The sequence below is a fragment of the Zophobas morio genome, unplaced genomic scaffold (assembly GCF_036711695.1).
Source record: "Zophobas morio isolate AGI-343-1 ecotype UQ-CSIRO unplaced genomic scaffold, CSIRO_AGI_Zmor_V1 ptg000031l, whole genome shotgun sequence".
Taxonomy (NCBI): domain Eukaryota; kingdom Metazoa; phylum Arthropoda; class Insecta; order Coleoptera; family Tenebrionidae; genus Zophobas; species Zophobas morio.
The window spans coordinates 4,585,508-4,610,937 of record NW_026972136.1 but is presented as its reverse complement, the minus strand read 5'-3'; the positions used below and the strand labels follow the sequence as shown (position 1 = coordinate 4,610,937).

Here is a 25,430-nt window from a genome sequence, read left to right as displayed (position 1 = left end):
TGATTTTGAACTACATATTTCGATTTCTCGACCGTTTGATATTTAGAATCTCGGTTTTGTTGTTTTCAAATGTTCGACGTTTAGGCTTTTCAATTTTTATATTTTCCGATTTTCCAATTTTGTGATTTTACAATTTATTGTTTTTTTTTTTTTTGTTAAATTTTAATTTTTCAGCTTTTCATTTTTACTTTTTCGATTTTGGACCATTTCGATATCCCGAGCTTTTGATGTTTCGATTTCTTGTTTTTTCAATTTTTTGATTGCCCGTTTTTTGACATTTCATTTTGGGGATTTTTCAATCTTTCGTTTTTTCGATTTTTCGTTTTTTTTATTTTTCGTTTTTTGGTGTTCCGAGTTCTCAATTTTTCTATTTTGAAAAATTACATTTTTCGACGTTTCGATCTTTGGATTTTTAATTTTTCGATTTATCGATTTTTTTTTCATTTAAATTTTTCGATTTTGGGCCATCTCGATTTCTCGATCTTTTAATGCTTCAATTTTTCGGTTTACGATTTTTGTAAGTTTAGATTTTTCAATTTTTTGATCTCCCATTTTTTCGAGATTTCATTTTTGGAATTTTTCAATTTTTCATTTTTACGATTTTTTAATTTTTGAAATTTTCGATTTCTCGACATACTGTTTTTTCAGAGTAGAGCCTAAATGCAAAATCCATATTTTCTTACAAAAATTTGCCCTTTTAAACGTGTTTTAAGTTTCCAAAAATAAAAAAAATCATCACAATTGAGACGGGGTGGGTGGGCGGGGTTTATATTTTACCTTTTTTTCTTAATATACATAGTATTCTTTGAACAACACGATACTGAAAAACATGTTTTTAATTTCTTCTAAAGAAATAGGTATTGTGCAGTTAAGCTCCGCCCTCTTGGTTCTTGGAATAAAAAAAATCATCACATTTGAGATAGGGCGGGTGGGCGGGCTTACACTTTGCTTTTTTGTTTTAATGTGTGTAGACTTTTTTCACAACAAGAAACTTAAAACATGTTCAAAATGGAAAATTTGTATAAGGAAATATCGATTTCGCTAGCTATTAGGCTCCGCCCCATAATTGCAGAAATGTACCAATTTAACCATGTTTTAAGTTTCTTGTTGTGAAAAGATGGATATGTATATTTAGACAAAAAAGGCAAAAATAAGCCCCGCCCACCCGCCCTATCTCCTTATTTCTCTACAAGAAATAAAAAACATTTTTGAGTATCGTGTTGTCGTCTCGACTAACACATTTATTAGTGGTGCTCATGTCAAAATTGACAACTGTGAACTGACGTACTAGCATGGATGCCAATAATTCAGAATTGCCAACATATAAATTTGCTTCAATTATTAATGGTCACCCGACATTTTGTTATCACTATAAAGTAGTAGTGATTTACGAAATTTTAAATAAATTAAGTTTTTTCAGGAAAATTACGAAATTCGATTTTGCACATTTTATTTTTTTAAATAACATATTTTTTTAATTGTTGAAATAATGTTTCAATTTTATTATTTAACGTTTCGCGAATCTCAGGGCAACCACAAAGCCGATTTTTGTATTAATGTTTATTGTATTAATGTTGTCTAATAAACTAAAAAAATACCGGTAACTTACAAAATTTTAAAGGAATTCAGCGAAGGAAGTGTTGTAATAGAGCCCATCCGATGAATGGCTAGTTTTTGAGATGACGTAATCAGTTTTTTGCGGAAGATAAGTAAAATAAGTAAACAAAATTAAGTTATTCAATCACTAAAAAATGTAATGTCGTCAGATTTTTATTAGGGACAAATATCTTAATTTTAATAGATCCACTGTAACACTAATAACACTGTGTCTCCAGAATTGCAGAAAATTATATAAGACACATAATTTGGTTTAATCACTGATGTAAATTGCTTCATTTATTACTCTTCTCCGGGTATATTTTTAACATGCACTTATTTAATAAATTTTTAAATTACATCATAGCTTTCCAAGAGGGGTAAATAAATTTGTATAAGTTCCAAGACAAACTGTAAAAATTCCATCCTACATTTTTTTTGCGATAACCTGTTTGTTTGAGGTTAAAATATTAATTTGTTATTAAATATTAAATTTTTACTGGGGGATATTTTGATTAATTACCCTTTTATCACCAACATGACATTCTTAATCTACACTTAGAATTTCACAATGAACGGTTCAATTAATAATATGTAATAACAATAACAATGAAATGTTTACACAAGGTTCAGTCATAGACCCAGTACTCTTTTTAATCTATAATAATGATTTATCTTCATATGAGGATATTGTCAAACTACTAGGAGTTCGTGTAGGTAATAAAACAAAAAATGTAGGTAGGGAAGTCGGCAAATTTGATCCGTAATTTTGGGGTAAGAATCAGCTCTGAGAATCCCAACGCATTTATTACTTCCCGAGCGTAAGCAAAGGAAGTATTGTAATCGAGTCCGTCGGCCGACTCTCTACTTTTACGTTTTCTCGATCTTTCATGACCCCTAGAAGACGAAGAAATAGGTCTCCCATTTCCGTCTGTCTGTCCGTCTGTCCGTCCGTCTGTCCGTCTGTCCGTCTGTTGTCCCGGATTTTTATTAGACAGATAATCTCCGAAAGTACTCGACCGATTGTTGTGAAATTTTGTACTTATATTAAGAATATCATGTAGATGGTAAAACGCTAACCAAAATTTGTCTAATCATCCCCACCACTAATGCGATGACGTCACTTCAAAATTGTACATAGTAAATGGGTTATCAATTGTATAAAATAACATAGTCCTACACATGTAGTTTACAACTCTGAATCGACTTTTCACCCGAAACGTCCAGATTTTTGGAAAAAAAATCAAAATTATGAAACAACATTTTGAAATTTAATTTTTAATCTGCTAACCAGAATGCTTTGAAATGTTGCAGATGTTTTAAGGCTATAAAGAGCATCATAAATCTTTAGTCAAAAAATATTTGCTTATCCCCTCCAAAAACTTGATGACGTCAGCTCAAAAGTTTGTGGAATAAATCATATCTAAAATGTACAAAATATGATGAGTCTGTACTTGTGATCTATCACTCCATTCATATTTTTTGGATTTGCATATACAGGGTGACTCAAAAAAATTAATGAATGCGTAAATATATTTTATTGATTTAATCAGGAACTACAAAACCGAATGCTCTGAAATCTTGCAGATGTTTTAAGGTCATAAAGAGCATAATAAATGTTTAGTCAAAATATATTTGCTTATCCCCTCCAAAAACTTGATGACGTCAGCTCGAAAGTTTGCCGAATAAATCATATCTAAAATGTACAAAATATGATCAGTCTGTACTTGTGATCTATCACTCCATTCATATTTTTTGGATTTGCATATACAGGGTGATTCAAGAAAATAAATGAAAGCGTAAATTTATTTTACTGATTTACTCAGGAACTACAAAACCGAATGCTTTGAAATCTTGCAGATGTTTTAAGGTTATAAAGAGCATAATAAATTTTTAGTCAAAATATATTTGGTTATCTTCTACAAAAAACTGATGATGTCAGCTCAAAAGTTTGCCGAATAAATCGTATCTAAAATGTACAAAATATGATGAGTCTGTACTTGTGATTTATCATTCCATTCATATTTTTGGATTTGCATATGCAGGGTGACTCAAAAAAATTAATGAAGGCGTGAATTTATTTTATCGATTTAATCAAGAATTACAAAACCGAATGCTTTGAAATCTTGGGAATATTTTAAAGTTATTATAAGCATGGTAAACTTTTGTTCAAAATGTATTTGTTCATCCCTCCTAAAAAAATTGACGTCACCCTTAAATTTTGCTGAATAAATCCTATCTAAAATGCAAAAAATATGATGAGTTTGTACTTGTGATTTATCATTCCATTCATATTTTTTAGATTTTCTTAAGAGGTGGTTCAAAAAAATTAATGAAGTCAATTTATTTTATTGATTAAATTAAAGGCAACACTTATTATTAGTATTACACCCCAACCAACCCAATTTGGTAGACACAAAATTTGTTAAAGGAAAAACTCGGTTGAAACATAAGGGTAGCACGCTTATTTACATCGACTTTAACATTACAGACCTGCATTTGTTTTATGCGCTCACTTGGTTCCGCGAATGTGAAATAGACATGTTTATAATCAACCAATTGTGAATTTCACCGTCAAGAATTAAAATAAAACCCAATGTTTTATGTAATAAGCGGAAGTCGAAGCAATAAAACCGATGGTCGTTTTGTTTACAGTTTCTCTGTTTGACTCTCACGTATGCTGTTACGCCTGTCATCTTAAATTAAGAATGTTTATACATACACGATTTTCATTTGCCTCTGATACGTATACGTGAGTAAATTGTTTCGTTATTTTATTGATTATTACAAATCAATATTCAAAACGACCCAATTCATTTTCCCGAAAATTTGAGAATATAATAATTTTATTCTTAGTATTACACTACATCTATCCCAACTGATATACGTGTCCTTGCAAAAATGTTGATGACGTCATCGCAATTTTTTTTTTAAATTCCCACTACAAAAATGTAATGAGAAAAAAAACACAATAGGCATGCAGTCGTCAAGTTTCCGACAGCGAGGGAAGTACTGTCTAAACTCTTTAGACCAATTTTTTCTTTCTTTATACATTTCTTTTGATTATCATTTTCCGTTTCGTTTTTAATACACACACCACTACTTCTGCATACATTTTTTGCATTTTTCTTACAATGGTATATAAGGTCAGGTTCAACCGTTATCACAGCCTTTAACCTCCCAGGTCACTAAACATTAGCATAAAATAACTCTCCGATTCCGTTCCAGGAACCACTCCCAGCGCCAGCGACAAGAAGTCCCGCCTCGTAATACCCACCAAAGACAATCCGCCGCCGGAGATGTCCGACTGGCTGACCCAGTTCCAGAAATGGTCCAACGCCGAACGCATCCTCGCCATCAACGAACTGATAGCCCGGTGCGAGCCGACGCAGGTGCGGCACATGATGCAGGTGATCGAGCCGCAGTTCCAGCGCGACTTCATCTCGCTGCTGCCGCGCGAGCTGGCCCTCAACGTGCTGTCCTTCCTCGAGCCGAAGGACCTGCTGCGGGCGGCGCAGACGTGCCGCAGCTGGCGCTTCCTCGCCGACGACAACCTGCTGTGGAAGGAGAAGTGCCGCCAGGCCGGCATCGAGGAGATCCCCAAGAGGCGGTGCTCGCCGCGCTCGCCCGGCACGCAGATGTCGCCGTGGAAGGCGGCCTATATGCGGCAGCACGCCATCGAGATGAACTGGCGGAGCAAGCCGATCAGGCCACCGAAGATGCTGAAGGGGCACGACGATCACGTGATCACGTGCCTGCAGTTCTGCGGCAACCGGATCGTGAGCGGGTCGGACGACAACACGCTGAAGGTGTGGTCGGCGATCACGGGGAAGGTGAGTGGGGGGAGGTGGTGAGGCGGGTGAGGTTTATGTTGGAATTTTCAGTGTTTGCGGACTTTGGTTGGCCACACTGGGGGCGTCTGGTCGTCGCAGATGTCGGGGGCTACTATAATCAGCGGCAGCACTGATAGGACGCTGAAGGTGTGGGACGCCGAAACGGGGGATTGTATTCATACGTTAAACGGTCATACTTCGACAGTGCGTTGTATGCATCTTCACGGGAAAAAGTGAGTTTTTTGTAATGTCAACTAAAATAACACTCCTGTATTTGTGGTTTATGAATCCGCCTTGATTTTTAGCTCTAGACATTCCGACTTTCTAAAGAAAAATCCAAATTATATGATAATCTTTCATAACAATATAAGATTTAAGAAAAACAAAATAATAATCAAAAAATATTTTTACGTGTTTTAAAATTATTATTTTCTTTGTCATCAGTTGCAGCAGTTAAGGTTTAGTTGAATATAATAACGACAGTAAAATTAACTGAACTATAGGTAATTTTTGAAGGTGGTCGAACAAAAGTCGAAATTTTTGTAACGAGGAATATTGAAAATTTGAGTTTTTCAAAAAGTTGATTACAAATCCAGAAAAAAATTCTAGGATATAAATCTCGACGTGCTGTAAATTATGGAGGTTCAAATTTACAAACAAATCTCTTTAGGTAATTCGAAATTTCCGTAAAGGGGAAATTTTGAAAAATCGAGTTTATGAAAACGTTGCTTAAGAATCCACAAAAAATGGTAGGATCTAGATTTCAACGTACTGATTCTGAAAAATTGCGACTAAAGTGCAAAAAAAGTACTTGCTAAGATGTACTAATTTTGGCAAATGATATATCTTCTAAGAAAGTAAAGGGCGGGTGGGCGGGGCTAGTACTTGCTAAGATAAAACTGATTTTAGCAAATGATATATCCTAGTTAGTGTTAGCTCCACCTGTCCACCCGTTGTTTTCTCAGAGGATATATCATTTTTCAAAATAACTCTTATCTTAACAAATACTAGCCCCACCCACCCACCCTTTATTTTCTTGGAATGTATGTCATCTGCCAAAATCAGTATTATCTTAGCAAGTGCTAGGGCAAGATTTTAGAAAAATTTCCTATTAATATCAATTAAAAAAAGAAATCGTAAAAGTCGACATATTTCATTAGGCAATTCTTAGTAATGTTGGGAGGTCGAAATTAGGAAAAAAATGTCTTTAATTAAAAAAATTCTGGGATATAAATCTCGATTTGCTGCTTCGAAAAATATTGCCTGTTTATAGTTCCAGCACAAGATTTTAAAAATAATCGGTCTGAAAAGCATTTTTTTTAATGCTAAAATTTGCAATATTTCATTATGCCCTTCTGAAAAATTAGCAGCAGTTTTCGGAAAATGAGACCAATTCAACAAAAAATCTCTCGGTAATTTTCGAAAGTGGTCGGATAAAGTGGAAGTTTTCGTAGAACACAAATTTTAGGAAGTCGAGCTTTTGAAACCTTATTTAAAAATCCACAAAAAATTCTAGGATAGAACTCTCGGCGTGCTGATTCAGAAAATATTGCGTAATGAAGGTCATGAAAGTCACAGGACAAGATTTTTGAAAACCAAAAAACCGCCATATTTTATTGGGAGATTCTAAAAATTTTTTTGTGGAAGAAATGAGACTGAAAGCTAATTTTGTAGGTTCAATTCACAAACATATCTCTTTCGGTAATTTTCGAAGGTGGTCGGATAAAGTCGAAATTTTCATAAAACACAAATTTTGAAAAGTCGAGCTTTTGAAACTTTGTTTAAAAATCCACAAAAATTCTAGGATAGAAATCTCGGCGTGCTGATTCAGAAAATATTGCGTAATGAAGGTCATGAAAGTCACAGGACAAGATTTTTGAAAACCAAAAAATCGCCATATTTTATTGGGAGATTCTAAAAATTTTTTTTTGAAGAAATGAAACTGAAAGCTAATTTTGTAGGTGCAAATTCACAAACGAATCTCTTTAGGTAATTTTTGGAGGTGGTCGGATAAAGTCGAAATTTTCACAAAACACAAATTTTGAAAAGTCGAGCTTTTGAAACTTTGTTTAAAAATCCACAAAAAATTGTAGGATAGAAATCTCGTGATTCGGAAAGTATTGCGTAATAAAGGTTATAGGACAAGATTTTTGAAATCATCGGTCTGAACAACAATTTTTGAAATCCAAAACATCGCCATATTTTATTGGGAGATTCTATTTTTTTTTTTTTTGTGGAAGAAATGAGGCTGAAAGCTAATTTTGTAGGTTCAAATTCACAAAAAAATCTCTTTCGGTAATTTTCGAAAGTGGTCAGATAAAGTCTAAATTTTCGTATAACACAAATTTTGAAAAGTCGAGTTTCTGAAACTGTTTAAAAATCCACAAAAATTCTAGGATAGAAATCTCGGCGTGCTGATTCAGAAAATATTGCGCAATGAAGGTTATAGGACAAGATTTTTGAAATAATCGGTCTGAAAAACAATTTTTGAAATCCTAAAAATCGCCATATTTTAATGGGAGATTCTAAACTTTTTTTTTTTGAAGAAATGAGACTGAAAGCTAATTTTGTAGGTGCAAATTCACAAACAATCTCTTTAGGTAATTTTCGAAGGTGGTCGGATAATGTCGAAATTTTCGTAAAACACAAATTTTAAAAAGTCGAGCTTTTGAAACTTTGTTTAAAAATTCACAAAAAATTCTAGGATAGAAATCTCGGCGTGCTGATTCGGAAAATATTGCGTAATTAAAGTTATAGGACAAGATTTTTGAAATAATCGGTCTGAAAAACAATTTTTGAAATCCAAAAAACCGCCATATTTTATTGGGAGATTCTATTTTTTTTTTGTGGAAGAAATGAGACTGAAAGCTAATTTTGTAGGTTCAAATTCACAAAAAAATCCCTTTAGGTAATTTTTGAAGGTAGTCGAAGGTCGAAATCTTCGTAAAGGAGAAGTTTTGAAAAACTTGCTTTAGGAGCCCATGGAGATTTTTTTTGTAACTTATTTAAAACAATTTTGGGGGAGTTTGATGTATTTTTGGAAAATTGTGACCTGATCTGTTTTTGAGTTAATTTTGGGACCCCGTTTCTTTTTTTTTTTTTTGAAAATTTAAAACAATTTTGAAGTTCTAGGTTTTCCTGGTTGGAAAGATTTTGAAAATACTTGGAGCCTCTAGTGTCTTTTCTAAAATAATTTAATTAAATTTCTTAAAGGTTACGTTATTTGCTAAAATCTTATTTTTAGCAGGTAGTAACCCCGCCCACCCACCCTCTCTTTTCTTAGAGGGATCTCATTTGCCAAAATCAGTCTTATGTTAACAGGTACTAGCCCCACCCACCCGCGCTCTCTTTTCTTAGAGTGTATGTCATTTGCCAAAATCGATCTTATTTTAGCAGTTAATCACCCGAATTTTTGATTTTTCAATATTTTGAATGTTCCATTTTTCTCATTTCCAATTTTCGATATAGATTATCGAAAACTAGATGTTTTAAATTTTTTCAATTTCAATTCCTCTATTTTTCATTTTTCCCGTTTTTCGACTTTTCGATTTTAGAATTTTTGATTTTCGGGTTTTTAGATTTTCGGTTTTTCGATTTCCAATTTTTAGATTTTCCATTTTTTCGATATTCGAATTTTCAAATGTGTCCTTTCCGATTTGCCAATTTTTCAATTCTTCAATCCTTCCATGCTTCAGTTTTTCGATTTTTCAACTTTTTTACTTTCCGATTTTTTGATTTCCCGAGTTTTCGATTTTCGTTACTCGAATTTTCAATCTTTTAATTTTTAATTTTGGATATTTTAGTTTTCAATTATTTTAATTTTAATTTCTCGATTTTTTCATTTTTGTACTTTCAAATTTTTAATTTTCGGTTTTCCGATTTTCGCTTTTCGAATATTTTATTCATCAAATTTTCGTTATTCGACTTTTTAGTTTGTTTCTTTTTCCATTTCCCGATTTTTCATTTTTCAATTCTTCGATATTTCAATTTTTCCAATCTTCAGTTTTCGAAATTTCGATTTTCCGATTTTCGCTTTCGAATATTTATTTGATTCATCGAGTTTTCGAGATTCGAATTTTCAATTTGTTTCCTTTTCGATGTCCCAATTTTCAATGTTTCCATTCTTCAGTTTTTCAATTTTTTCGATTCATCGAAATCTCTCATTTGCTACAATCAGTTTTATCTTAGCAGGAACTAACCCCACCCACCCACCCTTTCCTTCCTAAGCGGGTATGTTATTAGCCAAAATCGATCTTATTTTAGGAGGTACTAATGACGCCCACTCATCCTCTCTTTTCTTAGAGGGTATCTCATTTGCCAAAATCAGTTTTATCTTAGCAGCTACTAGCCCCGCCCACCCGCCCTCTCTTCTCCTAGAGGGTATCTCATTGGCCAAAATCAGTCTTACCTTGGCAGCTACTTCGGTACTGAAAATCATTTTTTTAAAAATCTTGAAAATTGAGGTATTTTATTAGACGATTCTGGAAAAATGTTGGGAGTTTTTGAAGAAATGAGGCCTAAAGTAATTTCTGGAGGTCGAACACCACAAAAAAATTCTCCAAGTCGTTTTCGAAATTGGTCGAAAACGGGTCGAAATTAAAAAAAATCGAAATCAACGAAAAAAATGGCTTTAGGTAATTTTCGAAGGTGCAAAAGAAAAGATAAAGAATTTCAAAAGTTTGAAAATTTGAACTTTTGGCAAAGTTGCGTGAAAGTCCACAAAAAAATCTTGAGATCCAGATATCGACGAGCTAATTCAAAAAATAGTCTATTGATGGTGCTAGACCAATATTTTCGAAATTTTCGGTCTATGATTAATAAACTTTTTAGGATATCCCAAAAATGGTCTATTTTATTTAGGTGCGAAAAATGACTTCTGAAAAAACAAATCAACGAAAAAATGGCTTTAGGTAATTTTCATTTTTTGTAAAAGTTAGTCATCAGTATTTGCTGAGATAAGACTGATTTTGGCAAATGACATATCCTCTAAGAAAAGAGAGGGTGGGTGGCCGGGGCTAGTATATGCTAATATACGACCCATTTTGGCAAATGAGAGATCCCGATTCGATCAATCGAGAACTCGAGAAATCAGAAAAATTGAAAAGTAAAAAAAATTGAAAAGGCGAAAGTGGACGAAAAGTTGAAAATTCAAGAAAGCGAAAAGTAAAAAAACGGAAAATTTTAAAAATTGAAGAATGTCATTGCAAAATCGAAAAAATTGCAAATCAAAAAGTACAAAGTTTGAAAATTTCTCAATATTCCATTTTTCAATTTTACAGTTTTTCGACTTTGCAATTTTTTGTATTCGATTCGTTTTTTTTTCTGTTCAATGTGAAATTTTTGGATTTTTGGATTTTTTTAATTTTAGATTTTTCAGTTTCTCGATTTTTCAATTTTTCATTTCTTCAATTTTTGATTTGCAGATTTTCTAGTTTTCAGTTGAAATATGTTCAAATTTACAATTTTAGAATTTTTTAATTTTTGAATTACATATTGGATTTTAAATGTTTTCATTTATTCGATTTTTCAATTTTTCGTTTTTTATTTTCATTTTTAATTTTTGGATTTCTCGATATTTAATTTTTCAATTTTTCTATCTTTCACTGTTACAGTTTTTCGACTTCAGAATTTTCACGATTCTATAATTCTTCGATTTTACAATTTTTGGATTTTCCAATTTTTCGATTCGATTCGTTTTTTCTTTCCAATTTTTCGATTTATTAATTTTTTTCGATTTTTAAGTTTCCCGATTTTTAGCTTTGCAATGTTTCGATTTTTCGTTCCTTCAGTTCTTCGATTTGCAATTTTTGATTTTCCACTTTTTTCGATTTTGGAACTTTCCGTTTTTTCAGTTTTTTGATTTTTCAATTTTCCGAATAAAAAATGGAAAAACTTAAAAATTGTAAAATTGAAAAATCAAAAATGTAAAAACGAAAAAGTATAAAAAAAGAAAACTTTGAAAAATCTAAAAATCGAAGGAATAAAAATTGAGAAACTTAAAAATCGAAAGAATAGAGAGAAAATGGAAATTAAAGAGTCGAGAAAAAATTAAAAATCAACACTTTGAAAAACTAAGGAAACGAAAAATTGAAAAATCGAAAAGTTAAAAAATTGAGAAATTGAAAAATTGCAAATCGAAACAACAGGAAGTTGAAAGAACGAATAATCATAAAATCCAACCATTGAAAAATAGAAAAATTGAAGAATGTCATTGCAAAATCGAAAAAATCACAAATCGAAAAGTACACAGTTTGAAAATTTCTCAATATTCCATCTTTCAATTTTTCTATCTTTCAATGTTACAGTTTTTCGGCTTTGCATTTTTTCTATTCGATCCGTTTTTTCTTCTGTTCAATGTGAAATTTTTGAATTTTTTTAATTTTAGAATTTTCAGTTTTTCTAGTTTTCAGTTGAAATATGTTGTAATAATAATAATTATAATATTTTTAATCTTTCACTTTTTCAAATTTACAATTTTAGAGTTTTTTCATTTTTTAATTACATACTGGATTTTAAATGTTTTCATTTATTCGGTTTTTCAATTTTTCGTTTTTTATTTTCTCCATTTTTAATTTTTGGATTTCTCGATATTTCATTTTTCAATTTTTCTATCATTCACTGTTACAGTTTTTCGACTTCAGAACTTTCACGATTCTATAATTCTTTGATTTTACAATTTTTCGATTTATTAATTTTTTTCGTTCCTTCAGTTCTTCGATTTGCAATTTTTTATTTTCCACTTTTTTCGATTTTGGAATTTTCCAAATAAAAAATGGAGAAACTTCAAAATTGTAAAATCGGAAGAATAAAAATTGAGAAACTTAAAAATCGAAAGAATAGAGAGAAAATGGAAATTAAAGAGTCGGGAAAAAATTAAAAATCCACAAGTTGAAAAACCAAGGAAACGAAAAATTGAAAAATCGAAAAGTTAAAAAATTGAAAAATTGAAAAATCCAAAAAATGAAAAACCGTAATACGAAAAATTTGAAAAATGTAAAGAAAATGAAAAAACGGAAAATTGTGATATCAAAAAACCGTTATACCTAAGAAAAAGGAAAATCGTAAAATTGTGAATGAAAAAATTAGTCAAAGGTAAATAAATCCAGATTTTTCAAAAAATTGTAAGATTTGATTGTGCGAATTTAAATTTTTATGATAACCCTTGAATTAAAATAAAGATATGTATGTATGTAGCAGGAACACGTATATCAATTTGGATAGATGCAGTGTCATATTGGATCGTTAATCAACTTATTCCTGCTTTGGCTAAGTTGAACAAAAAATGTGTGGTGGTTATGGACAACGCAACATAAATTCTTTGGGGGTAATCTAATCGAGTGTATTTTTTCAAGGGTCGTTAGTGGTTCCCGAGATGCCACTTTACGAGTGTGGGACATCGAAACCGGAGCGTGTCTTCATGTTCTCGTTGGACATTTAGCAGCCGTACGATGTGTTCAATACGACGGGCGGTTAGTGGTGTCCGGAGCTTACGACTACATGGTAAAAGTGTGGAATCCGGAACGGGAAGAGTGTTTACACACGTTACAGGGGCATACAAACCGTGTGTATTCATTACAGGTAAAAAAAAATATTTTCTACAAAAACAGTGATCAGTGTATACGTGTATTACCCATGATTACGTAGTAAAAGGTCTGAGGTTTTGTGTCGAGTTCCGTGTTAAGTCACGTTGAGCTCCCGTAAACCATATGACGTCAAATTTAAATGAGGATCCATACATTAACACGTGTTTGAAAACTCTGTGTGGTGTGGTTTACGTGTGAGTAAATAATGGTTAAAATTGCAGTTTGATGGTGTTTACGTAGTCAGTGGCTCCTTAGACACAAGCATAAGAGTTTGGGAGGTAGAAACGGGAGCTTGCAAACATACGCTTATGGGTCACCAGTCCCTTACGTCCGGTATGGAATTACGGAATAACATTCTGGTTTCCGGTAATGCCGATTCCACCGTCAAAGTTTGGGACATAGTGACTGGTCAGTGCCTACAAACCCTTTCAGGTAAGGATTTTTCCACGTTTATATTTCGTTTCTAACCTCGCCTAAATAATTGAGTTACGCTGTGTAACGATTTAGCAAGTGTACATCAAGTTGGCCTTCGAAATTTCGTGAATTTTGCCGCCTCGTTGTGATGGTGATTTTTTTATTAACAGTAGTTAAATCATTAAATAATTATTATCTTGGAAACTAAAATATATTTTATCGTAAAATATTTACCACCATTTAAAGATATATGATTTAGACATCAAGAAATAAATTTAAAATTGCAAAAATTAAATGCAGCAGGCTTACAACAGCCTTAAATGCGTCTTGTGTGTACGTGCTTATCAGTAGGCATTTTAAGGCACAGCAACAATCGTTCTTGATGACAATCCTCGAAATCGAAAATTTAAAACATTGAAAAATTCAAATTTAGGAAAATTGTCTAAAAATTAAAATTGGAAAATCTAAAATTTAATAAATCGAGAAATTAAACAAATGGGTTAATTGAAAAATCGAAACATTGAAAAATTGGAATATCGAAAATTTAAAAATTCCGAAAATTGAAAAATTGAAATATAGAAAAACTGAAAACTCGAGAAATCGAAAAATCTAAAATTTTAAAAATTGAGAAGTTAAAATATCGAAAAGTTGAAAAATTGAGAAATCGAAGCAAAAGCAGTTAAAAAATTGAAAAATCTAAATTTTAAGAAACGGGAAATTGAAAATCCAAGAAGTAGAACGTCGAGAAATCGAAAAATCCAGAACTCGAAGAATCGAAAAACTGAAAAATCACACAATTTAACGAAATTTCCAAAAATTAGGAAATTACAAAATTGAGAAACCGAAAAGTCAAAAAAGCGAAGTCGCAAACCTAAAAAATCGAAAAATTGAAGAACTGAAAGATCGAAACTTTGGGAAGTGGAGAAATGGGAAAATAAAAAAATAGATTAATTGAGAATTCCGAAAACTGAAAATTCAGAAACGTCAAAATTTGAAAAATTAAAAAATATTGAACAACTGAAAAATCGAAAAATCTAAAATTTAGAACATTGCAAAATTAAAATATCGTAAAATTGAAAAATGGAGAAATCCAAACATCAAAAAAACAAAAATTCGAAAATCTAAAATTCAAAAATCGAACCAACGAAAAATCGAAAAATCAAAAGATCGAAAAATCTCAAAACTAAAAGAAATATCCAAAGATTGAGGAATTAAAAAATTGGAAAATTGAGAAGTGGGAACATCAAAAATATATTAATTGGGAAATCGGAAAACTGAAAATTTAACAACATCAAAATTTGAAAAATTGAAAAATAGAAATACTGAAGAACTGAAAAATCAAAAAATCGAGAAATCGAAAAATCTAAAATTTAAAGCATTGAACAATTAAAATATCGTACAATTGAAGAATCGAGAAATGCAAACATCAAAAAATAAAAATTTAAAAATTTAAAAATCGGAAAACTGAAAAATCGACAAATCGAGAATTCGAAAGTCCAGGATTTTTAAAATTGGAAAATCCAGAAATTGAAAAGCCCAAAAGTAAAAAATAGAAAAACCGAGACATTCAAAAATCGAAAAATTCAAAAAATGGGACATTGAGAAATCAAAAAATCAGAGGCTCGAGAAACTGAGGAGTCGGAAGCCGAAAAGAAAAGTTATAAGTCGAGAAGTTTGAACAATCAACACAACGAAAAATCTGAATTCGATAAATCGAGAAATCAAAAAATTGAAAAATCCAAAAATTTTAAAAAAGAAAAACTGGAAAATCGAAAATTTCAAAATTCGAAGAACTGAAATATAGAACTGAAAACTCGAGATATCGAAAAACCTAGAATTTTACTAATTAAATGAAACATTAAAAATCGAAAAATTGAGAAATCGAAGTATAAAACAGTCGAAAAATGGAAAAATCTAAACCTTAACAATAAATTAAAAATCCAAAAAGTAAAAAATCGAAATACATATTATAAAATTGAGAAATTAAAAAATTGGAAAATTGAGAAATCTTAAAGCAAAAATTCGAAAAACCGACAAATCGAAAAATCGAAACATCGTAAAATTCAAAAACTGCGACATCGAAAAATCGAGGAGTCGAAAAATTGAGAAAGCGCAATATGCCAAAATTGAAAAATCCAAAATTTAAAAATTCCGAAAATTGAAAAATTAAAATATGGAAAAGTTGGAAAATTCAGAAATATAAATATAAACCAATCGAAAAATCCAGACGTCGAAAAGTCGAAGAATCGAAATATTGAATAATCTCAAAACTGAAAGAAATATCCAAAGATTGAGGAATTTAAAAATTGGAAAATTGAATAATCGACACTTTGAGTAGTGGGCACATCAAAAATAGATTAATTGGGAAATCGGAAAACTGAAAATTTAACATCAAAATTGAAAAGTAGAAAAATAGAAATACTAAAGACTGAAAAATCAAAAAATCGAGAAATCGAAAAATCAAAAATTTTAAACATTGAACAATTAAAATATCGCAAAATTGAAGGATCCAGAAATCCAAACAACAAAAAATCGAAAATTTAAAATTTAAAAATCGGATAACTAAAAAATCGAAACATTGAAAAACTGGAAAATCGAGAAATTAAAAAGCCCAAAAGTAAAAAATTGAAAAATCAGAGGATTCAGAAACTGAGGACAAAATTTAAAAATTGAAAGAAAAATCGATACACCGAGAAATCAAAAAATTAAAAAATCGAAAAATTGAAATATTAAAACATCGAAAAGTTGAAAAATTGAGAAATCGAAGTATAAAACAGTCAAAAAATTGAAAAATCTAAAGTTTAACAATGAATTAAAAATCCAGAAAGTAAAAAATCGGGAAATCAAAAAAATTCCAGCAATCCATAAATCGAAAAGTCGAAAAATCGAAATACTATAAAATTGACAAATTAAAAAATTGGAAAATGAGAAATCGAAAAACTGAAAAAGAAAAATCGAAAAATCGGAAGCTTAAAAAATCGAACAATTGAAGAATAAAAAAATCGAAACTTTAGGAAGTCGAGAAATGGAAAAATAAAAAAAATTACTTCAGAAATCGGAAAACTGGAAATTTAGAAACGTGAAAATTTGAAAAATTGAAAAATCGGAATATTTAAAAACCGTAAAATTGAAGAGGACAAAAATTGAGAAATCGCATCATTGAAACATGGGAAAATTAAGAAACCGAAAAATAAAAAAACCGAGAAATCAACAATTGAAGAATTGGAAAATTGAAAAATCGGATAATTCAAAAATCGAAAAACCGACAGATCGAAAAATCGAAACATCGTAAAATTCAAAAACTGAGATCGAGAAACCGAAATAGGCCAAACACGAAAAATCGAAAAGTTAAAAATGGAAAAATTGATAAATCGAGAGAGAGAACAATCAAAACATCGAAACATCCGAATTTCGATAAATAGAAGATTTCAAAAAATTGAAAAATCGAAAATTTAAAAATTCGGAAAATTGAAAATTAAAATATGAAATAGTTGAAAAATTGATAAATATAAATATAAACCAATCGAAAAATTTAAAAATCTAAAATTTAAAAAACGAAAAATTGAAAATCGAAAAATCGAAGAATTGAAAAACTGAAAAATCGAAACCTTGAGAAGTGGGAAAATCAAAAATAGATTAATTGGGAAATCGGAAAACTGAAAATTTAGCAACATCAAAATTCGAAAAATTGAAAAATAGAAATACTGAAGAACTGAAAAATCAAAAGTCGAGAATTAAAAAATCAAAAATTTAAAACATGAACAATTAAAATATCACAAAATTGAAGAATCGAGAAATCCAAACATCAAAAAATCAAAAATTGAGAAATTGAAAAGTCGGATAATTCAAAAATCGAAAAATCGAGGAGTCGAAAAATTGTGAAACCGAAATAGGCCAAAATTGAAAAATCGAAAATTTAAAAATTCGGAAAATTGAACAATGAAAATATAGAACTGGAAACTCGAGAAATCGAAACATCTAGAAATTCAAAAATTGAAAAATCTAAAGTTTAAAAAACGAAAAACTGAAAATCGAAAAATCCAGAAGTCAAAAAATCGAAAATTCGAAGAATCGAAATATTGAAAAATCTCAAAACTGAAAGAAAATCCAAAGATTGAAGAATTAAAAAATTGGAAAATTGAGAAGTTGAAAAACCAATTAAGCAAAGTCGAAAAATCGAAGAATTGAAGAACTGAAAAATCGAAACTTTGAGAAGTGAGAACATCAAAAATAGATTAATTGGGAAATCGGAAAACTGAAAAATCAAAAAATCGAGAAATCGAAAAATCTAAAATTTAAAACATTGGACAATTAAAATATCCCAAAATTGAAAAATGGATCCCAATTTTTCCAAACATCAAAAAATCAAAAAATAAAAATTTGAAAATTTAAAAATCAAAAAACTGAAAAATCGAGAATTCGAAATTTCAGAATTTAAAAAATTGAAAAATCGGATAACTAAAAAATCGAAAAACCGAGAAATCCAAAAATCGAAAGATCGAAAAATTCAAAAACTGAGACATCGAGAAATCGAAAAATCAGAGGATCGAGAAACCGAAGAGTCGGAAGCCGAAAAGAAAAGTTAAAAATTGAAAAATCGAAAAATTTCAAAAAAGAAAAACTGGAAAATCGAAAATTTCAAAATTTGAAAAATTGGAAAATGAAATATAGAAGAACTGAAAACTCGAGATACCGAAAAACCCAGAATTTTAAACATTGAAATATTAAAACATCGAAAAGTTGAAAAATTGAGAAATCGCAGTATAAAAGAGTCGAAAAATTGAAAAATCCAAGTTTAACAGTAACTCAAAAATCCGAAAAGTAACAATAGATTAAAAATCAAAAAAGTAAAAAACCGAGAAATAAAAGAAAACAATCCAAAAATCGAAAAGTCGAAAAATCGAAAAACTAAAAAAGCACAATCGAAAAATCTAAAATATCGTAAAATTGAAAAATGGAGAAATCCAAACATCAAAATAAAAATAAAAATTTAAAAATCGAAAAACTGAAAAATCAACGAATCGAGAAATCGAAATTCGAAAATTAAAAAAATTGGAAAATTGAAAAATCGGATAATTAAAAAATCGAAATATCGACAAATTGATAAATCGAGAGACTGAACAATCGAAATATCCGAATCTCGATAAATCGAGATCTCAAAAAATTGAAAAATCGAAAATTAAAAATTCGGAAAATTGAAAAATTAAAATGTGGAAACGTTGAAAAATTGAAAAATCTAAAGTTTAAAAAACGAAAAACTGAAAATCGAAAATCCGAAGATTGAGGAATTAAAAAATTGGAAAATTGAGAAGTCGAAAAACCAGTTAAGCAAAGTCGAAAAATCGAAGAATTGAAGAACTGAAAAATCGAAACTTTGAGATGTGGGAAAATCAAAAATAGATTAATTGGGAAATCGGAAAACTGAAAATTTAGGAACATCAAAATTTGAACAATTCAAAAATCTAAAATTTAAAACATTGAACAATTAAAATATCGCAAAATCGAAGAAGAATCGAGATAACTAAAAAATCGGAACATTGAAAAATTGGAAAATCGAGAAATTGAAAAGCCCAAAAGTAAAAAATCGAAAAACCGAGAAATCGAAAAATCAGAGGATCGAAAAACTGAGGAGTCGGAAGCCGAAAAGAAAAGTTAAAAATTGGAAAATTGAGAAATAGAAAAACTAAAAAAAAACAAAATCGAAAAATCGTAAGCTTAAAAAATCAAAAAATTGAAGAATTGAAGGAGTGAAAAATAGAAACTTTAGGAAGTCGAGAAATGGAAAAAAAAAACTTCAGAAATCGGAAAACTGAAAGTTTAGAAATGTAAAAATTTTAAAAATTGAACAATCGGAATATTTAAAACCTGCAAAATTGAAGAGAGACAAAAATTGAGGAATCGTATCATTGAAACATCAAAAAATTGAGAAATCGAAAAATAAAAAAGTCGAGAAATCGAAAATTTGAGGAATGGAAAAATTAAGAACGCTCAAAATTCAAATATTGAAAAATTGAGACATCTAAAGTTGAAAAATCGAGAAGCCCAAAAATCTCAATCGCGTATTTATAAATCATAAGTTCAGGACTATGCTACTTTTTAACATTTAAATAACATTATAAATTGAAAAATGTTAATTTTTTTCCAAAAATCTTGAAGTCTAAGGTGAAAACTCAACACGGATGCATAAACCGTAAACGGAGGATATAAAATTTAAATTACTTCTATAGTTTTGGAAATTTCATTCTACCCTATAAAATTTTATTGACGATAACGAGACGGACAGTAGTACAACGGTAAGTACTACTTTGTCATTTAAACTGTAGTTTATAAAAACCCGATATATTAGTATATATTTAAAATACTGATACTACACTGACCGGCAAAAAAACCGGCCACCCGGAAAAATTTCGCAAAACCACTTTAAAAATGATTAATTTAACTAGTGATCGTTATTTTATTGATACATGATGTACAAATTAGCAAAAAAAAAGAAGACAAATAAACGCAAAATTAAATTTAATTTAACAATAACAGAAACAGACCAAGTACGATATTTTCTTAAAAAAAAAAAAACAAAGGAGGCTGTTGTTGTAAACAGTGTTTTTCATCATTTGGTTATAAGTTTGGCAATTAATAGATGTTTTCACGCGAAAACAATTCCGTTGTTTCAGTTATTTTGTCAAATTAAATTTAATTCTGCGTTTATTTGTCTTTTTTTTGCTAATTTATACATAATCTGAGTAAAATAAACGTAATACGTTGGCGTATTATTTAGGCGAAGTAAAATTCGTATTGTTGCCCAACTATAATATCCTTAAATAATGGTATTATGTTGTCGCTTGATGGAAGTTCGACCGTATTAATTAATTTTCGTTTGTGATCTCCTTTAGGACCATACAAACATCAGTCAGCCGTTACTTGCCTCCAATTCAACAATCGTTTTGTGATAACTTCCTCCGACGATGGGACTGTGAAACTGTGGGACGTACGCACGGGTGAGTTCATACGGAACCTCGTGGCACTCGAGAGCGGAGGCTCGGGTGGTGTGGTTTGGCGCATCCGCGCCAACGACACGAAGCTAGTGTGCGCGGTCGGCAGTCGCAACGGCACCGAAGAAACAAAACTGCTAGTGCTAGACTTTGACGTCGATTCTAACTCTAGTACCATAATCTCTAGGTAATTTACAGACTCCAAAAAATTGTATGAGTGCGCGTGTTTTTGTAGAACAACGTTTGAACAACCGAACAAAGCATACTACTGATGTTGCTGCATACGCAGAAATTCACTACTTTGAGATTAGTGCCGTTAGTTTTAAGTTACCTGGGCAAAACTCATTCAGTTCACTGTTGCGTAATTCTGTGATATTACGTTTAATTAGGGTAACATCAACAGTATGTGAACTTGTTGAAGATTAAGATTTTCCTGTGAGGACTTTTAATTCAAATCTGGTGCTGTTACGTTTTGTATCCGGAAGTTTCTTTTGTTTAAGTACAAAATATTGTTGTAAGTTTGTCGTCGTACTGGTGCGGGAGCACCGATTTGCAATATTTTCCATGTTTGTTATTATTGTTTTGTAAAATTCCTGTAGGACAGTCTGTGTTAACTATGTTTCTGTTCCTATATTAATTTAAGATGACATGATTTGCACCAGAGAGACTGATCGTAAGTTTTAAGTTAATGGCATTTTAAGTAAAATAACCACATTAGTTTCGTTTCTTGGATTCGCGGTAGATGGCGTCGTAGAGTGTCATCTACTGCGAATCGTGAGTGTATCTAAGTGACAAACTAAGATGTGGTCATGCTCAAGATTCTTGTCATAGCTCAACATAATTGTAAATAGTCAAACATAATCTGTTTCATCATACATCACTAGTTTAATTAAATTAGTATTTTCTCAGTTTATTTACTCAAGTTAAGTATTTTTAATTAGCAATTGTCAAAATGTTTACGATCATAGTTTAGTCGGCAATCGAAATTTTAACGACTTTAGGAATTCATGTTTTATATGCAAAAATAGTATCTAATTACGGAAGAAACGCTTAGAATTATCTGAGTTTTCGGTTTCATTCAAATTAACAGAATTCTGCATTTTCAGTTGGTGAAGTTTTAATGTAATCATTTTGAAGTCTGGTGTTGTTAATGTTATAATTTTCTTATCTGTATTTGTTGTATTTATTTTATAAAACAATTACTCTTACGATGTCTCCGTCTTTTTATATTAATACCCTATAAACCAAAATTCTTTGAAGCATAACCAACCCTAGAGAATATGGTCAAAATTGTCATGTTTCCAAATTTTGATCATATTTTGTAAAAGTTGGTCATCAGTACTTGCTGAGATAAAACTAATTTTGGCAATGACGTACCCTCTATGAAAAGACAAGGTGGGTGGGCGGGGCTAGTATCTGCTAAGATAAGACTGATTTTGGCAAATGGGATACCCTCTAACAAAAGAGAGGGCGGGTGGGCGGGACTAGTACTTACTAAAATAAAACTCAAAAAACTGGACAAAAGAAAAGTTGAAAATTCAAGAAATCGAAAAGTAAAAAAAACTGAAAGGTCTAAAAATTTAAAAATGTCATTGTGAAATCGATAAAATCACAAATCGAAAAGTACAAACATTGAAAATTCGAATAACGAAAATCGAAAAGTAAAAAAGTTGAAATACAAAAAAAAAAAACTGAAGAATGAAAAAATCAGCAAATCGGAAAGGACACATTTTCGAATTTAGAAAAATCGGATAACCGAAAATCTAAAAATCGGGAATCGGAAAACCGGAAAATGAAAAATCCCTAAATTGAAAAGGCGGGAAACCGAAAGTGAAAAATTGAGACATAAAAATTGAAAAAATTGGAAACTAAAATATCGAAATTTCGAAAATTCGGGCTATTACCTACATAAAATAAGATCGATTTTGGCAAATGAGGGATCCCGATTCCATGAATCGAAAACTCGAGAAATCAAAAAATTGAAAGTCGAAAAACTGGACAATGGAAGTGCTGAAAATTCAAGACATCGAAAAGTAAAAAAACTGAAAAGTCTAAAAATTGAAGAATGTCATTGCAAAATCGGAAACTCGAGAAATCAAAAAATCGAAAAGTAAAAAATCCAAAAACTGAAGAATGGAAAAATCGGCAAATCGGAAAGGACACATTTTCGAATATCGAAGAATCGAAAATCGAAAAACTGGAAAATGAAAAATCCCAAAATCGAAAAGTCGAGAAACCGAAAAAATGAAAAATAAAGAAATTGAAAAAATAGAAAACTAGAATATCGAAATTTCGGAAATTGAAAATGAGAAATCCCCAAAATTCTAACTATCGAAAAGTCAAAAATTCGGGTTCTTACCTGCTAAAATAGACCGATTTTGGCAAACATTCTAAGAAAAGAGAGGGTGGGTGGGTGGGGCTAGTATCTAGTAAAATAAGATTGATTTTGGCAAATGAGGGATCCCGATTCCATGAGTGGAGAACTCGAGAAATCAAAAAAAGTGAAAGTCGAAAAAGTGGACAATGGAAAAGTCGAAAATTCAAGAAATCGAAAAGTAAAAAATCCAAAAAATGAATGGAAAAATTGAAAATTGAAAAGTCTAAGAACTGAAAAATAGAAAATTAAAAATCGGGATATCGAAAAGGAAACAAATTGAAAATTCAAATATCGAAAATTCGAAAAGCGAAAAACCGAATATTAAAAATTCGAAAATCGAGAATTCGAATACATATGCAATCGAAAATTCTAAAAATGGAAAAATTGAAAAATCGAGAAACTGAAACTGAAAATTTGAAAAATCGAAAATTAGAAATGTAAAAAATTGAAAAATTGAGATTGAAAATTCGAGTAAGGAAAATCGAAAACCCGGAAAATCAAAAAATCGAAAAGTAAAAAAATGGAAAAATCGAAAAACTGAAGATTGGAAAAATTGAAAATTCGATGAATAAAATATTCCAAAAGCGAAAATCGGAAAACCGAAAATTCTAAAATCTAAAAACCGAAAATTAAAAATTTGAAAATCGAAATGTAAAATGAAAAAATCGAGAAACTGAAATTTAAAAAATTGAAAATTAGAATATCGAAAAATCGAAATTTCAAAAACTGAAAATTCGAAAAATGACAAGATTGAAAATTCGTGTAACGAAAATTAAAAACTCCCGAAATTAAAAAACCGAAAAGTAAAAAACTTGAAAAATCGAAAAACTGAAGAATAGAAAGAATTGAAAAATCGGCAAATCGGAAAACCGAAAATTCGAAAATCTAAAAATCGCAAAACCGAAAAATCAAATATTTTATATTCGAAAAGTCGAAAAACGGAAAAATAGAGGAATTGAAAGAATTGAAAACTAAAATATTGAAAATTCGAAATATCGAAAAATCAAAAATTCAGGTTATTGCTAAAATAAGATTGATTTTGACAACTACTGAGATATCCTCTAAGAAAAGAGAGGGTGGGTGGGCGGGGCTAGTACCTGCTAACTTAAGACTGATTTTGGCAAATGAGATCCTTCTAACAAAACAGGGTGGGTGGGCGGGGCTAGTACCTGCTAAAATAATACCGATTTTGGCAAATTAGATATCCTCTAAGAAAAAAAGTGTGAGTGGGCGGGGCTATTACTTGGTAAGATAAGACTGATTTTGGCAAATGAGATCCTTCTAAGAAAATAGAGGGCGGGTGGGCGGGGCTAGCACCTGCTAAAATAAGAGATCCCGATTCGATGAATCGGGAACTCGAGAAAACAAAAAATTGAAAAGTCGAAAAACTGGACAATGGAAAAGTTGAAAATTCAAGAAATCGACAAGTCTAAAAATTGAATAATGTCATTGTAAAATCGAAAAATTCACAAATCGAAAAGTACAAAAGTTTGAAAATTCGAGTAACGAAAATAGAACTCGAGAAATCAAAAAATCGAAAAGTAAAAAAGTTGAAAAATCGAAAAACTGAAAATTGAAAAGTCTAAAAACTCAAGAATGACAATTTAAAAATCGGGACATCGAACACAAAACAAATTGAAAATTCGAAAATCTAAAAACCGAAAATTAAAAATTCGAAAATCAAAATTTCGAATATGTAATAATGTATGTAATAAAAAAAAAATGGAAGAATTGAAAAATGAAAAATCGGAAAACCGAAAATTCTAAAATCTAAAAACCGAAAATTAAAAATTTGAAAATCGAGATTTCGATTAATCGAAAATTCTAAAATCGAAGTCGCAAAATGGAAAAATCGAAAAGTTAAAATTTACAAAATTGAAAACTAGAATATGGAAAAATCGAAATTTTGAAAACTGAAAATTCGAAAAATCAAAAATCGAAAACTGAAACACTAAAAAGTCGAGTAATGAAAATCGAAAACTTGGGAATTAGAGAATTGAAAAGTAAAAAAGTTGAAAAATCGATAAACTGAAGAATAGAAGGATTGAAGAATTGAAAAATCGGCAGATCGGAAAGGACAAATTTGAAAATTCGAATATCAATCGGAAAACCAAAAATTCGAAAAACCGAAAATCTAAAAATCGGGAATCGAAAAACCGAAAATTTAAAAATCGGGAATCGAAATGTCGAAATTTTGAAAACTGAAAATTTGAAAAATCGAAAACTGGGAATGTCAAAAATCGAAAAATGAAAATTCGAGTGACGAAAATGGAAAAATCGAGAAATTGAAATTTTAAAAATTGAAAACTGGAATATCGAAATTTCGAGTAACGAAAATGGAAAACTCGAGAAATCAAAAAATTGATAATTGGAAATTCTTAACAACGAAGAATGGAAAATTGAAAAATCCGAACATTGAAAAGGAAACAAACTGAAAATTCGAATACCGAAAACTCGAATCAAATATTCGAAAAGCGAAAATCGGAAAACCGAAATTTCGAAAACTGAAAATTTGAAAAATCGAAAACTAGACACATCATAAAATCGAAATAAGTAAAAACTTGAAAAATCGAAAAACTGAAGACTAGAAAAATGTATATATCGAAGAATTGAAAAATGAAAAATCGGAAAATCGAAA

At 30.5% G+C, this 25,430-nt stretch overlaps 1 protein-coding gene across 4 annotated transcripts in view; it reads left to right on the top strand.

Annotated features, from left to right (window-relative positions):
* The window catches only part of LOC135139246 (F-box/WD repeat-containing protein 7-like), a 43,512-nt gene extending 21,959 nt beyond the window's left edge, over positions 1-21,553 (top strand). For all 4 annotated transcript variants that reach the window (XM_064069403.1, XM_064069406.1, XM_064069405.1 and 1 more), the window contains 5 exons: positions 4,825-5,429; positions 5,481-5,662; positions 12,782-13,007; positions 13,234-13,444; positions 20,317-21,553. In XM_064069403.1, the coding sequence (XP_063925473.1) occupies positions 4,825-5,429; positions 5,481-5,662; positions 12,782-13,007; positions 13,234-13,444; positions 20,317-20,606 (1,514 nt within the window). In that variant the 3' untranslated portion in view covers positions 20,607-21,553. The remainder of the gene's footprint in view (positions 1-4,824; positions 5,430-5,480; positions 5,663-12,781; positions 13,008-13,233; positions 13,445-20,316) is intronic.
* The last annotated feature ends 3,877 nt before the right edge of the window (positions 21,554-25,430 follow it).